The 13,490-nt window shown below is 40.6% G+C and overlaps 1 protein-coding gene across 5 annotated transcripts in view; it reads left to right on the top strand.

The window, feature by feature from the left end:
• Nucleotides 1-13,430, top strand: part of rhbdl1 (rhomboid, veinlet-like 1 (Drosophila)) — a 48,128-nt gene extending 34,698 nt beyond the window's left edge. For all 5 annotated transcript variants that reach the window (XM_069691488.1, XM_069691485.1, XM_069691484.1 and 2 more), the window contains exons 6-8: nucleotides 4,586-4,686; nucleotides 6,513-6,573; nucleotides 7,938-13,430. In XM_069691488.1, coding sequence (XP_069547589.1) covers nucleotides 4,586-4,686; nucleotides 6,513-6,573; nucleotides 7,938-8,209 — 434 coding nt within the window. In that variant the 3' untranslated portion in view covers nucleotides 8,210-13,430. The remainder of the gene's footprint in view (nucleotides 1-4,585; nucleotides 4,687-6,512; nucleotides 6,574-7,937) is intronic.
• Nucleotides 13,431-13,490: the final 60 nt, after the last annotated feature.

Below are 13,490 nucleotides of genomic sequence, written 5' to 3'. Positions count from 1 at the left end.
GGGAGTTTAACAATTATGACTAGATATTTGTTTTTTAAAGGAAACATTTTCTAATATACCCCAGGCATCTTTATATGCATTATGTTATGTTAAAAAGTTTTCATATTGGCCAACATATACACCGATACCAAGAAATCTGAGATAGGCCAATATCGACTGATAACATCAATCAGCTGATATATTGGTCAGACAGTCCAATACAGTCCATTTGATCAAAAATAATTTAGAAATCAAGTAGATGTTTTCCAGAAAGCATAAACTAAATTCACTCTTGAACACTGTCTATCCTTATTTTATACCTATAACCATTAACATGGCCGTTCAACAAAATTTGCTGATTAAGACCTAAACTAAAAGATAAGTAGTTGCAGTAATCACAGTCGACAACTCCCCACATATACAAATTCTAGGAAGCAGACTCTGAAAAGCCTCGTGGCAGAATTCGCCGTATTTTTCGAGGATTAGAGCATTTACTGTGCTCAGGCGCTGCCTCAACTGGAGTGGCTACAGAGCAGCGCAGCCTCGGGCACTGTCAAAGTCTGGCCTCGGATCAGCTTACCATCCCTTGTCTGCACCTTGTCCCGGAGAGACAGTATATACAAAGTTGACCCATAGCTTAAGGGCAGCCTGGAGTAACAGTATTGGTGTTACTGTTACTCCAGTGGTTTGACAGAGAGGCTCTGTTGCCTGAGCTGCTTTGGGGGCCACACTCCGGTAGATATGGTATAGCCCCAAGTGTGTAGTTGACCTATACTCCGTACAAAGTGCTTTATTTTTACTGTCAGCACTGCAGTGCACTTGTGGATTTTGCAAGCTCACAAAAAGATTTGAGGATGTTGATGATGACTTCAGGATGGCGGCACTAAATATTATGTGCATGAGATGGAATGTGTCAGCTCACCACTGAAATAATCGTACACCTCATGTCTCAGCTCCTGCTGAGTGCAAGAATCCTAAATCTTAAATCCCCCCCGAGCAGGAGAACCCACATGACAAGCCTGTTTAGTATTCATACTGTATTTGGGAGCCTCTCACTAAAGCAGAGTGAGCAGGAGGAGAGAGCAGTTCGTATCCTCCCTGTGGATCTCATCTATTCCTCTGAGCCCGAAGTCTCATGCTGTCTCCTCTTCCTCGCCTACAGATGGTGGTGTCACATCCCTAACAATTGTCTCGTACGAAGAGACGATCTGGACTGGTGTTGCCTGTTAGTACCTAAAAAGCAAAATTCACTCCTCTGAAAGCTCTTCAGGTCGATATTTTTGGATATATTTGACTTCATGTATAAGAAAGGGGTCTCTGGTAGTCATGAATGAACCGAGGATATCGTCTCTGCAGTCCCCTCAACTATAATAAAAAATGTAACATTACTTTTAACTTCTTGTTTTTGGTTTTACAGTTTGAAACTGTACTTTTTTTTATTCACCCTCCTGTAGCGTCGCTTTTGGCTGCAGCGTTAAAACTCTGAAAAGTCACTATGCTACCTGCCTCACACCAGACAGCAGCCAAACACATTCAGCTAAAGTAAGTGAAGAGCTGGTCAACTTAGTGGAGCACTAAGCAGCAAAAGAGTCAGTAAATCTCCTCAGGAGTTTGTAGAGAGAAAAGCTGCTAAGAGAGAGTGAATATCATACTTTACATTTGTCAGGTGGCCAGAAACATGATCAAATCAATGTCTGCTAGATGGGTAAAAGTGTTTGCCAGCCTGTTTGCCACATAGACTTTGTAAGATGACAAGATGTCAGTATTTATTTTTATTTCTTATTTCTTGAAGGCACACCACTTTAAAATGTAAAAATCTGAAACTACTAGTTTAATTCAAATTACAGAAAAACATTCACGTCCCTCTGCTACTACAGTCAAAAATACATTCTTTAAATTGCATCACTTAGCTGTTCTGAATCTTTAAGACCAGTCAAAAACTGCATTTAACCAAAATCTCATTATTAGTGTAACTAAAACCTTAGATGATCTCACTCAGAACATTATAACACCCAACTCTAGTGTATGGAAGTCATAAATTAACTGCAAAAAAGTTATAAAGTCCTGGAAAAGCCAAAAAGAGAAACTGAGATGTTGATGCTACTGAAGTTGCTCCAATTCAATTTATCCTTTACTTTGAAGAGATCAGAGACAACATACTGTATGCTACACTGTGCAACTGTGGTGGAACTATGAAAATGGGACACTGTGAATCTCCTCAAAATCTTTTTCTGAAGCGCCAACCTTCATCTGCCCAATAAATTCACATAAAATAGCCCATAGGTGTCAGAGCGAGGGGAGACGAAAGACTCAGGAACACGCTCTGATTACCATCTGTCTTTTCATGATCATCACCAGCACCACGGGCTGACAAGGCGTTCTTTAAGATGATGTTTACTCTGTGCGGGCCCAGAGAGCCCGCGCACACACACATTCAGAATATGAATGTTACAACATGCATTATAGATCTGAGATCACAACTCCAGCAAACCCCAACTGTGATTAAAAAGAGGCTGTTTTGTTTTATCAGCCCTCTCCGCTTCCCTTATCAGCTCATTTGCATAATTACCAGAGGCTGACGCAGTCCTCGCAAGCAACTGCCAAAGTGATTTCTCCAGCGTGGAGTTTTGTCCTACTTCATAGTGTCACAGCAACCCCTCAATAATAGGTGTACACAACTGCAGTCAAGGTTACAACTGTAACACAAAACAGACTTCATCTATGTAAAATTCATTTCTTTTCTGCATCTTTATTATTCTTCTGAATAATTGGACAAACATCCCACTGATCTGTTATTCTCAGTGCCTTAGCAATTGAGTCTGATGGCAAAACATTTTATTGCCAAATTCATGTCAAGTGCTGAAAAGTAATTAACTACATTTACTCTTAAGTGTTGTACTTGGGTGCAACCTTGAGGTATTTGTACTCTACTTGAGTATACCCATTTTATGCTACAATATACTTCCACATTTCAGAGGGAAATATTGTACTCTCCACTTAACTATATTAATCTGGTTACTTTTAACATTAAGATTTGACACAATAGATAGTATAACAGGCTTTTAGAAGACAACACACGTAGTCAGAGTCACATTTCAGATGTCTATGAATTGTTAAGAGCTCCACCAAATACTGATGTGTCCCTCTAAACTTCCCATTTTAATAAAGTTCAAATGATTCAATATCTCAGCCGGAGTCAAAGATTAGAGAAAAAGATTTATCTGATGTCCCTGTAAATTAAACTACTGGATATAAAGTAGTTTAAATGATCAAATTACCAAACCCTGCAATTTGATACTTTTTGCTGCTAATACAAAGGGCAATCAAAAAGTTCAGAGTGTGCTCCGAATAGCCTGACACACACGGGGCAGGGGAAGCGCTAACCTTTATGAGTAAATATTCTGGGTTTTGTCACTTGATCAAAAACAGCACCTGGGTGTGGCAGGGTTTGGTGACATCACATATCTTTAAACGTAGCTCTACCAAACTTCAACCTGATCAGAGGTCTAATCAGCCAGTGATTGAAAACACCCGTGTGTCTTTAACTACTCACATCATACGAGTACATTACAAGGTGCCAAACAACTGCTGGTTTGACCAGCTTGTTGGCAAATGAGCCTCTTTACAGCAGACAGACTTGTCATAGTGGGGAGCTACAGGTGTTACTAATTACATTCATGATGGTTCGGCATTGTACGAGAGGCCCACTAAGCCATGGGACAGTGGGCCATCATTTGGAAGGAGGAATCATCATTAATTTGATTATTTACACCGGCACTTTTACTGCTGTGTCATGTCAAAAGGTTGTCTGTGTAAAAGACAGAGTGCAGTAATGTATGTAGCTGTAATATAAGTGTGCAGTCGCCTCCACAGACTACAGTATGGGATCATACTACTCATCAGTTTTTGGCCATCACTGTACTTTTTGATATTACAAGTGTAGTTTTAAGCACATTTGGCTTCTTTCCATATCCACATACCCCAGATTAGACGCAGCTCATGAATTGGAAATTATCCTCTTCAGCGAGGTTCAGCTGTATTCTCCTGGACTTACTTTTATCAGAGATCATTTAAGGCTCGCTTTTTTTAATTTCAGCATCCAGAAGGAATATCTTATTAGGAAATATTTATTTTTACTATTTTAATATAATTAGTCAGCTGCAGTTTTAGCAGAATGCTTGTAGGGGATAAGCCTGTACTGTGTGCACAATACTGAGTGTATGTGTGTATTTAAATGCGTGTGTGTGTATTGTGGATATGATATAAAAGGGCATGTGAAGGTCAGCTGATGGAGCACAGCGCCTGTGAACACAGGGTGATTTTTAGAAAAATGCTGCGAGGAAGGTGACTTGTGCTGCTGCGTGATGAGTAATCTGACTCTTCCTTTGTTTTACCCCTCTGCTCTAAAATGCTAACGCTCTCTCTATTCCTAACACACACACACACACACACACACACACACACACACACACACACACACACACACACACACACACACACACACACACACACACACACACACACACACACATTCAAAACACACACTCTGCCTGCATTACATCTACACTTCTAATATGTCTCTCTCTCTCTGTTTCTGTCTCTGCAGGCTCGCTGACAGTGTCCATCACCGACATGCGTGCTCCAGTGGTGGGTGGGTCCGGGGGGGTCTACGCTCTGTGTTCGGCACATCTGGCCAATGTCGTCATGGTAACTGCCATCATCATCAGCACCTCCATTGTTATGTCTAAAAACACTTTTCAATAGAGATGAAATGTCAGCGCTCAACCAGCATCCTGGGCCTCACTGAGGTCCGTTTTCTTTTGATTTAGATTTTATTTCCAGCAGGTGTTAGTTGGAGGTTTTTCTGCCACAGTAAGATCACATGGATGCGATAAATACCTATTGTTGCCCAGCGTTGTTTTTGGAGAAGCGCCACAGTATATTCAAGAGACCCTGTGACCTCTTGTCCTCAGCAAAATGAAGATTCATATTAATTATTCAGACTGTAGTTTATTTGTGTCCACTGTAGAAACAGGAAGTGAACTCCCTTGATGCTGCTTGAGAGTGTTTTTTTTCCCAGAATTTAATTGTATGTGTTTCTGTCACAAGGGCTCTGTGACAACGCCTTGCACATTCTCCTCAACTCTCAAGACAGTGTTACATCTGACGAATAACTTGAACTAACGTCGCCGCTCACTGTGGGCAGTGGAGACGCCAGCAGGAATGGACATCAAAATGTAACTGACAGGCCCAAAAGCAAAGACTCTGCAACTGTAACTGTGCAGCAGCTAACAGTTTAATGTGGTCTGTTACACTCAATGCCTCTTTGTTGTTCGGGAAATCCTTCAATGCATCTCTTAGTTCTGCTCTGATGAATATTGGTGTCATTTTTTTTTTTTTTTAAGGAAATCTTGAAACATCTTCGACCCAGAAAGCTCCAAGCCATCTGCCATCAGGCGTCATCATCTGGTTCACTCAAAAGACATTTTCAGGTTCAGTGCAGGTTCAAGCTCTGCTGTGTACCTGATTCCCTAGAAATCCCACAGCTGCTGCCGAGATACATCCTCAAACCACAGAGCGCACAAATTCAGCTTGAACATCATACTTAAATCCTCTCTTTTTTTTATGGTTAGAGATGTTTAGCCTTTACGTTTTAAGATTTGTGTCTTCTGAACAGCAAGCTCTCTGAATGATCTGCTGCACCTCACACACACACACACACACACACACACACACACACACACACACACACACACACACACACACACACACACACACGTCACATTCCTTCAGCTCCATTTAAATGTCCTGAGTGTCAATAACAAGCTCTGTAACAAAATAACCAGATCGTCCGTGCTCCTTGTCCTCCTGGCAGAGTGGAGAAAATTGCCTCCCATCAGAAAGCAGCATCGTCCCAGACCTCCTCTCCTGCTCTGACCTCTCCCCTCCGTGATAATAATCATTTATTTGTAGAAAATATTGTGACATTACCTGCACTGCCTCCCCTCGCTTGTTTTAAACATATGGTCACAGCAGGTTTCATTTATGCATCTCTCTTGAATTTTACATGACATTTCTTTTTCTGCTGTGAGAGATAAAGGGAGACTGTGGCGCTGGGTCATAGTCTCACAGCCCAGAGACCTAATGAATGGTGGGATTGGTGCAATTATTCATTCTGGGGAGTAAATGTGTTATTCTAAGTCAGGATGCCATTGTTCTTTTTTCCTCAGAGAATCACAGGGACTATTCATTCTCCGATTCCCTTAAATTATCTTAGCCCTAATTAATAGAGTGCCACTGGGTTGGAACAAGTAAGTGGAGAGCAGCCAGGTGTATAATCGCATCTCTGTCTCGTGTAAGTGCTGCCGCCTCTGTCATATAGATATGGATTGTGTTTTCTGCGGTCTAAATATGTCCTGCGGATAGAAACGGGTGAAACTGAGGTGTTTTTTTGTCAGGCTGTTGTTTATTGTCATATATGTAACGGGTCGTGCTTGTTTGTGCTGACCTGACACTCTTGCTGTGTGTTGCAGAACTGGGCCGGGATGCGCTGTCCGTACAAGCTGCTCCGCATGATCCTGGCGCTAGTTTGTAGTAAGTTCTCTACATGTACTCTCCCTGTGCTTCTGTTCTTATCTGCGGCTGCTGTTATTTCTGTTGAATTCATAATTCAGTCATTTAATAGATAGTGTGTGTGTCACTTATCTTTTTCAGCATTTTTTAATGTCCACACACTCACTCACAGTTCAGCGTAATAACACAGCATTTATCATCTGAGTGGGGTTTAAAAACCTCTTAAAGCTGCTACTTAAGCTATTATTGTTAATTGCTCCAAGTGGAAGGCTCCCAGATTGGACATGTTGCTTTGTTTTCAAAGCATTTGAGTCATATGAGTTGTCCTTTTTCTCCACACGAGGGCCGATACACTGTGACTTTCATTAGTGAGCAATATGTTCCCTCCATCTGTCCCAAGCCTGCCGCCCCCGAACTGAGAGAGCAGCGAGTCTCTGCTGGAACGTTGTATTCCTCCTCAATGTTTTACCAACAGGGGGACAGATATTTCAAAATATAAAGTGACGCATCATTTGCGTGTGCCACAGTGGAAAGCAAATTATCACACACTGCGTTTATGCTATCAGAGTTTTTATTCCGTTAAAAGGACTTTGGAAGAGCAACAGAAAACAACAGCAAATAAAACATTTTAGCTTAAAGATCCATTTCAATCCTCCTGTGACCTTCGTTCACCTGCAGAAGCCATCTTCGATAAAACACTTGACTACATTATACAGATCATCTTTGGTCAATGACACCAAGTCAGCTCAGTCCAAGGACTTGTTCTTTATGCAGGAGTCATGCAAGTGACTTATTTGCATGTTAAGTACTGTATTATTACAGTTATATACTCTTATTTAACTGTATTCTGGTAAATTTAAAACACAATAATGGTCACACTTTTGTCTGTACATTTCTGTATTTTTACAAAATGTAGACTGAAGGCAATATATTCCACCTATAACATTACTAAAACTTGTTTGTGTTCCTTACAAAAACTTACAGTAAGTGTATGAGAGACAACTCAAAGGTTATGTGCTGGATCATTTCTTGGCTCTAGAAAGTTATTGACTCCACAAAAGAAATGTATGAACCGTATAACCGCTGTTTAACATCCAATTATTGTTGTTACATCCAGTTAGAGTTTTAACAGTATGGTTAGTTGATGGATTTTTTTTTTTTCCTTTGAAAAGGGCCAAGCCAGCTGTCTCCCATCATGTTTGCAGTCTTTTCAATAAGCTAACATTAGACAGTGGAATCAATCTTCTCCCAATAACTCTCTCTCTCGAAATCAAATAAGTATATTTCCCGAAATGTTAATCTATTACTTTAAACCATGTCTGATCAACGGGACCTGAGTCTCACAGCTTCAGTGATGATATGATTCTCTCCTCGATCCTCCGCAGTGAGTTCAGAGGTGGGTCGTGCAGTCTGGCTCCGCTTCTCCCCGCCGTTGCCCTCCTCGGGGCCTCAGCCCAGCTTTATGGCACACCTGTCGGGGGCCGTGGTCGGCATCAGCATGGGGCTGCTGATCCTGCGCAGCTACGAGGAGAGTCTGCAGAAACAGTGTTCCTGGTGGGTCATTGTCTTCTCCTTCATCACCTTCCTCCTCTTCGCCATCTTTTGGAACATCTTTGCGTACGAGCTCCTCGGGGTACAGATACCACCTCCCCCCTGATGACGGACCCCCCTCCTCCTCAGGCTCCTTCATGTACACACTGACTCCAGCCCTGCTCCAAACAAAGGTTCCCCTTTGACCATAGTTAACTTTCCATTTCCTCTCAAGTTAGACCCAAATGAAAGGATACGAAATCATTCAAACTAAAAATCCTTTTTTACAGATACTTTGCAAATCAAAGAAATATGTCTCTTTTATTAAAGAGGGATTACATTACAGTAGCAACAAGTACAGGTGACAGTTCCTCAGATCCACTTGGAGGAGCATTATATCTTTTTATATACGTTGAATCTCATCCACCTTTCAGTAAGCATTTAGCCGTCTTGCTCTTTTTATTCTGAGGCTTTTTTTAGGGGAAAAGCGGTTTCATCAGTCGTTTCTTTGAGTGCATCTTTCATTCATGTAAAGAGCTCAAATTGGAAGAATCTGAGTTCATGACATGTGCCTCTGGTGAAATGGAAAATGAATTAAAGGGATGAAAGGTGTGAGATCAGCTGTGGCAAAGCTCCTTTAACTAATAAGGTGTCAGTGTTTTTGCTTTAAAGCACTTAAAGACGCCTGACGTCTGTGCCACAAATCAGAGAAGATTTAAAGAAGAATTTCAGGAAGAGCATGTTTTTATTTTGAAGGCAGCAATACAAAAAAACAACACAAAAGCACCAATGAAATTTAATTGTTGATGATTTCTTTTAGTTTCACATCCCTGCTGTAACTCACAGGGGTCACTGTGGCTTTTAGCAAAATCGCAAACAAACAACTAGCAGAACTTTTCCCTCAAACCGAGCTGCTGTTTAGGATCTCCAGCAAGATGAAAAGACGCCAGTCACAATGTGGTGCCGCTAATCCAAATTCATAAAAGAAATTCCTCTCCAGAGCAGTTACAGAAAGAACAAAGGAACAAGTTTTTAATTCACGATTTCACTGCGAATACCTTTTAGCATCACTTTCATTTTTACCTCATGGAGTCCTTTAAAACAAGAGGACATTAATATGCCTGCATTATTTTATTGATATTATACCTACACTGTGGATCCAGAAACAAAGTTCACACGACAAAAACTACACATGAAGATGGGAAATTAAAGTGACCGCGTGTGACGGGAGAAAAGAAAAAGAAGATCATGAGAAAATGACGATTCCTGATTGTGAACTCCTGTTGCCACGTCAGACATCAACCATAAGACATAACCTGCTCGGCGCACCATGTAAAATATGCCATGTCATGCTCTGTGGCTCTCAGCGAGACAAGGACACACACACACACACACTTCTCCTCCTCTATGTCTTTGAGAGTAGCCACTGCCTGATTCTGTAGGTCAACGTGGACACACACACACACACACACACACACACACACACACACACACACACACACACACACACACACACTGGCCTCTGCCTGTTCTCGCTCTGACAGACTGAACTGGGGAATTCGCGGATGTGTCATCACGTGACCTCTGACCTTCGTGTCCCAGAGGGCATTGGGGTCTGTACGTCAGACTCAGTCGATACCTCAGTTTCTCATTCTTAGGGACTGTACACATTTGTAAAGGAATGTACCTATAATGAAAAAACAAGAGTGTTATTAAATTGTCCCCGTTTCATTTGATAGTGGATGTGTATATTGTATGTTCATAACCAAGAGTATATTTATTTGTATTTTTTTTTTCCTCTTTGAAGGGGAAATGAAAAAAAAAACAAGTTTCAAATGGTGCAACATTAATGCTATGATTGTTGTCCTTCTGATAACTCCTGTACGATTTGATCCTCTGAAGACTAGTGAGGCAAAATCCCCTTGTTTGTTAGGCAACTACTATACAGTCTATGCTACCAGCTCGCTCTACTTTAAAAATCTTCAGTGCTTTACAAAATAAGCCATAGAAAGAACTAATCGGAGATGGCAAACGCAGAGGAAAAAGATATTATTGGTTTGAAACCCGCTGACTGGTAGCTTCAGTTCAAACTTTTTTTGTGTGTGATCAGAAATGATTTCCTCTTTGTGAATATTCAGCAGGTGAAGTGAAAAGAAGACGAGTACAGTACCTGCCTGTGAAACCCTGGACTGTTTGAGATGTTTTCATGTAGCTAGACTCATTTTTGCAACTCGTTTGTAGTCGACGCAGCTTAATTTTGCAATTGCCCACATCTCCAAACTCTCCCCTACAGCGAGGCGTCCGCACGCTGTACTTCCTCCTCCGCAAATAACACATTATGGACGGGGCCTCTGTCATGTACTATCCCCAGTGATTCGATCTTTTTTTTTTTTTTTTCAAAAGCTGAGGCGAGGATAGCAATTACATTTACCTAATGCTATGTTCCATATATTTTTTTTTTCCTTTTTCAGTCTTTCAATCAATAATTCATTTGAATGTCCACTGGCTGCCTGGGGAAAATAATTCTTACATTTGCCAGTCTTAGCAGTTGGCAGTCCTCAGCATTTGCTTCCACAAGAAGCTGTCAGTCGTGACAGAAGACTCCACGTTAAATGAGGGACTGAGTATGAAATAGCCATAAAAAGCCTTTTCCAGACACATTTAAAGAAGAAAAGATCAGCCAGTATGTGATAGTGATGTATTGCTGATGGAAACTCTTGTGTATACGAGGAAATATTATTGCTTGGGATAGCAAAGATGTGGTGATGAATAATGCATACACACCCTGTTAGCCTATAATGAAGATAAAGAGGATGCCTGAGAGGAGGTTAATGTGCCTCTTTGACTTAAGATTCACAGGAACCCAGACGGGTTGTAAAAAGGGCTAGTAAATGGCTATGTTTTTGTAGAACACACTAACTGTGAACATGACAGGTACAGTACATGCAGGACTAAAATCGAAGGATTGTGAATACTTGTTGCCCCAAAACTTCTCCTGTCCTCACAATGTAAATGTCCATTGTTGAGTTTTTAAGAGTAGTTTGCTACTTTTCTGTAAAGCCAAATCTCCTGGCCCTGAGCCTGAGCCAACCGCAGCACCAACAGTCATCCTCTCTCTGGTTAAGAAGCCTCGCCTTCACATCTTCTAGTTCATCCTAAAGGAGAAGAGCGGCAGAGGCCCTGACTCTAATCCTGACAGCATGCTGCAGATTTTTTGGTTTGAGAGACAGCCGAAACAACAGTGCCAGAACTCTTCGTGAAACCTTAACGAAGCACATACGTGCTCTCACACGTCCTGTTGCGCTCACATCATGCCTCCCCAATGTCAGGATGATGCATTGCTGTTGCGAGGAGCCTAAAACTAGACCATAAACAGTATATTTTCCTTTAATAAGTGGATCTTACAGGCGGCATGATGTTAATTTAATTGCTGTTGTTAAGTGACATATTTGTTTTGATCAGTAGAAGGAAGACTTGGTTAGAGATGGCTTGAACTGAATAGGAGCAGCCTATCAGTAATGTGTGATCCATCACTTCAGATCATCCACATCCTCCTCTTGATTGGTACGAGACCGTGTTTAAAAGATTAGTGCCAACTCTGAGCAGAGCCTGAGCTCTTATTTCTGTCTTTGAACCCTTGTAAGTGTGACTGTACCAACATCATCTCATGCAAAATGCAGCAAAACTTTATTACTTGACATTTCTCTGACAGCTATTTCTGATTTCATTTTTCTCTACTTTGTCATGTGTGGGCTTTTTTGCACTTCTTATGATGTAGTTAACTGACATGTTGTTGTTGTGTGCCATATTCTGCCATGATGCTTTTTTTTTTTTTTTTTTTTTTTTAACCTCCCTATGCGAATCCATTGTGCTGTTATTCCCAATGCCTTGTTACATATAAGCCCAAGACTATAGTACCGGGCAGAAAGGCTGCTTCGCTGTTTGCTGTATTCTCCACCATTACGCACACCAGTCCATACGAGACAGAAGCCGCTGTGCAAACATCTGTGCATCCAGTAGCTGCTCTGAACTGCTGTGCCAACAAGTCGGCCAGGTTGCCTTTTCTTAGGGTTAAACTCTACTTGGATTTGGGTAACTCTCGCTGCAGGACTGTTAAGGTAAAGCAGGCCGCTTCAGCTCCTTCAGTGGAAAAGGATCTACAAGCAGGTCATTGGATGCTCACCAGTAAAACCATTTACACTCTTAGAAAGGATTTTCTCAAACTTTGACACCAGGGTACCCAGAAGTACAGTTCCCAAAATATTTCTGGGATTCATCCGTCAAAGTGTGTAAGACAGGGTCTGATTTTAAATTTGTGTTTGGCTTATGTTAGCTGGTATTATTTAAATGAGCCCGACTGGTATTGGATCTCTAGGGATAATGTTGATGGCAATATTAGAAAGTAAAAGAAATTCTGAAATCAATATCTGGACTGAATTGTGATTATCAAACACTTGTGAAAAAGTTAATTAATAGAGGCAGGATATTTTACAAGTTAACAGTAAACTTGATTGTCTATAGTCACATCAGTAAACTTCAGTGGAAGAATTTCAGTGGAAATATAATAACTTTAAATTACTATTGACAACAAAAAACACAGACACATATTCATAAATTACCCCAATAATTATTTTAGCGTGTTGTAACAAAAAAAAAAGTTTTCATATTGAACACCCTACATACCGATACTAATACCGATAACTCGATCGGGCTCTAAAGATTAAATTAAATTGGCAAAAATAAACACAACAATTGCAGTTTGTCCGTCTCTATTTCAAATCAGATTTCAAAGAAAGAAACCCTTTTTTTGTTTTATTTGGACATGAGGAAACATTTTCTTGTTTGGTTTCCCAGTTTGTAGCTTTGTTACAGTTTCTGATCACGAGTGCTGAAGCACTCGAGATCGTGCAAACATCCCGGGTGCTTTCTTAAAAGATGAGAAGTCCTTTCCCTCCGCCAGTTTCGAAGAACAAATGTCATATATGTGCTGCTGTGGTAGTTTTTTTTCATGAGCTGCTTACTTGTATTGATAAAATGGTGCCAAGCTTACGAGGTTCAATCTCTGCAAGAGGTTGGACCGACTCAGCGTTTACAAAAAGAAAAAGCAGAAGAAGCTATTTTTCTCTCGGTCAAGAGGAAACTAAAGGAAAACTAAATTTACATATGGATAATTTATATCAAAGTCCTCATTAATTATTTCACAATCTATTGTACTTTTTAAATGTTCTAAACGGAACCATTTTATATTGTATATATATGAATATATTTTGTTTTATTTTGTACTGTTCATTGTACTTTGCTTTAATTTAGAAACAATATAAATAAAGAACAATACTGTGGCAACATCATACTGCTTTTTTAGTATCCTTAAGCACAACGTCTTGGTCATTAGAGCCTAAATAAATAAT

The sequence above is a fragment of the Brachyistius frenatus genome, unplaced genomic scaffold (assembly GCF_029030835.1).
Source record: "Brachyistius frenatus isolate BFR_SWC_R1_liver_20210118 unplaced genomic scaffold, ASM2903083v1 Contig_11, whole genome shotgun sequence".
Taxonomy (NCBI): domain Eukaryota; kingdom Metazoa; phylum Chordata; class Actinopteri; family Embiotocidae; genus Brachyistius; species Brachyistius frenatus.
Note: the sequence above shows the minus strand (reverse complement) of the source record. Positions and strands in the feature narration are given on the sequence as shown.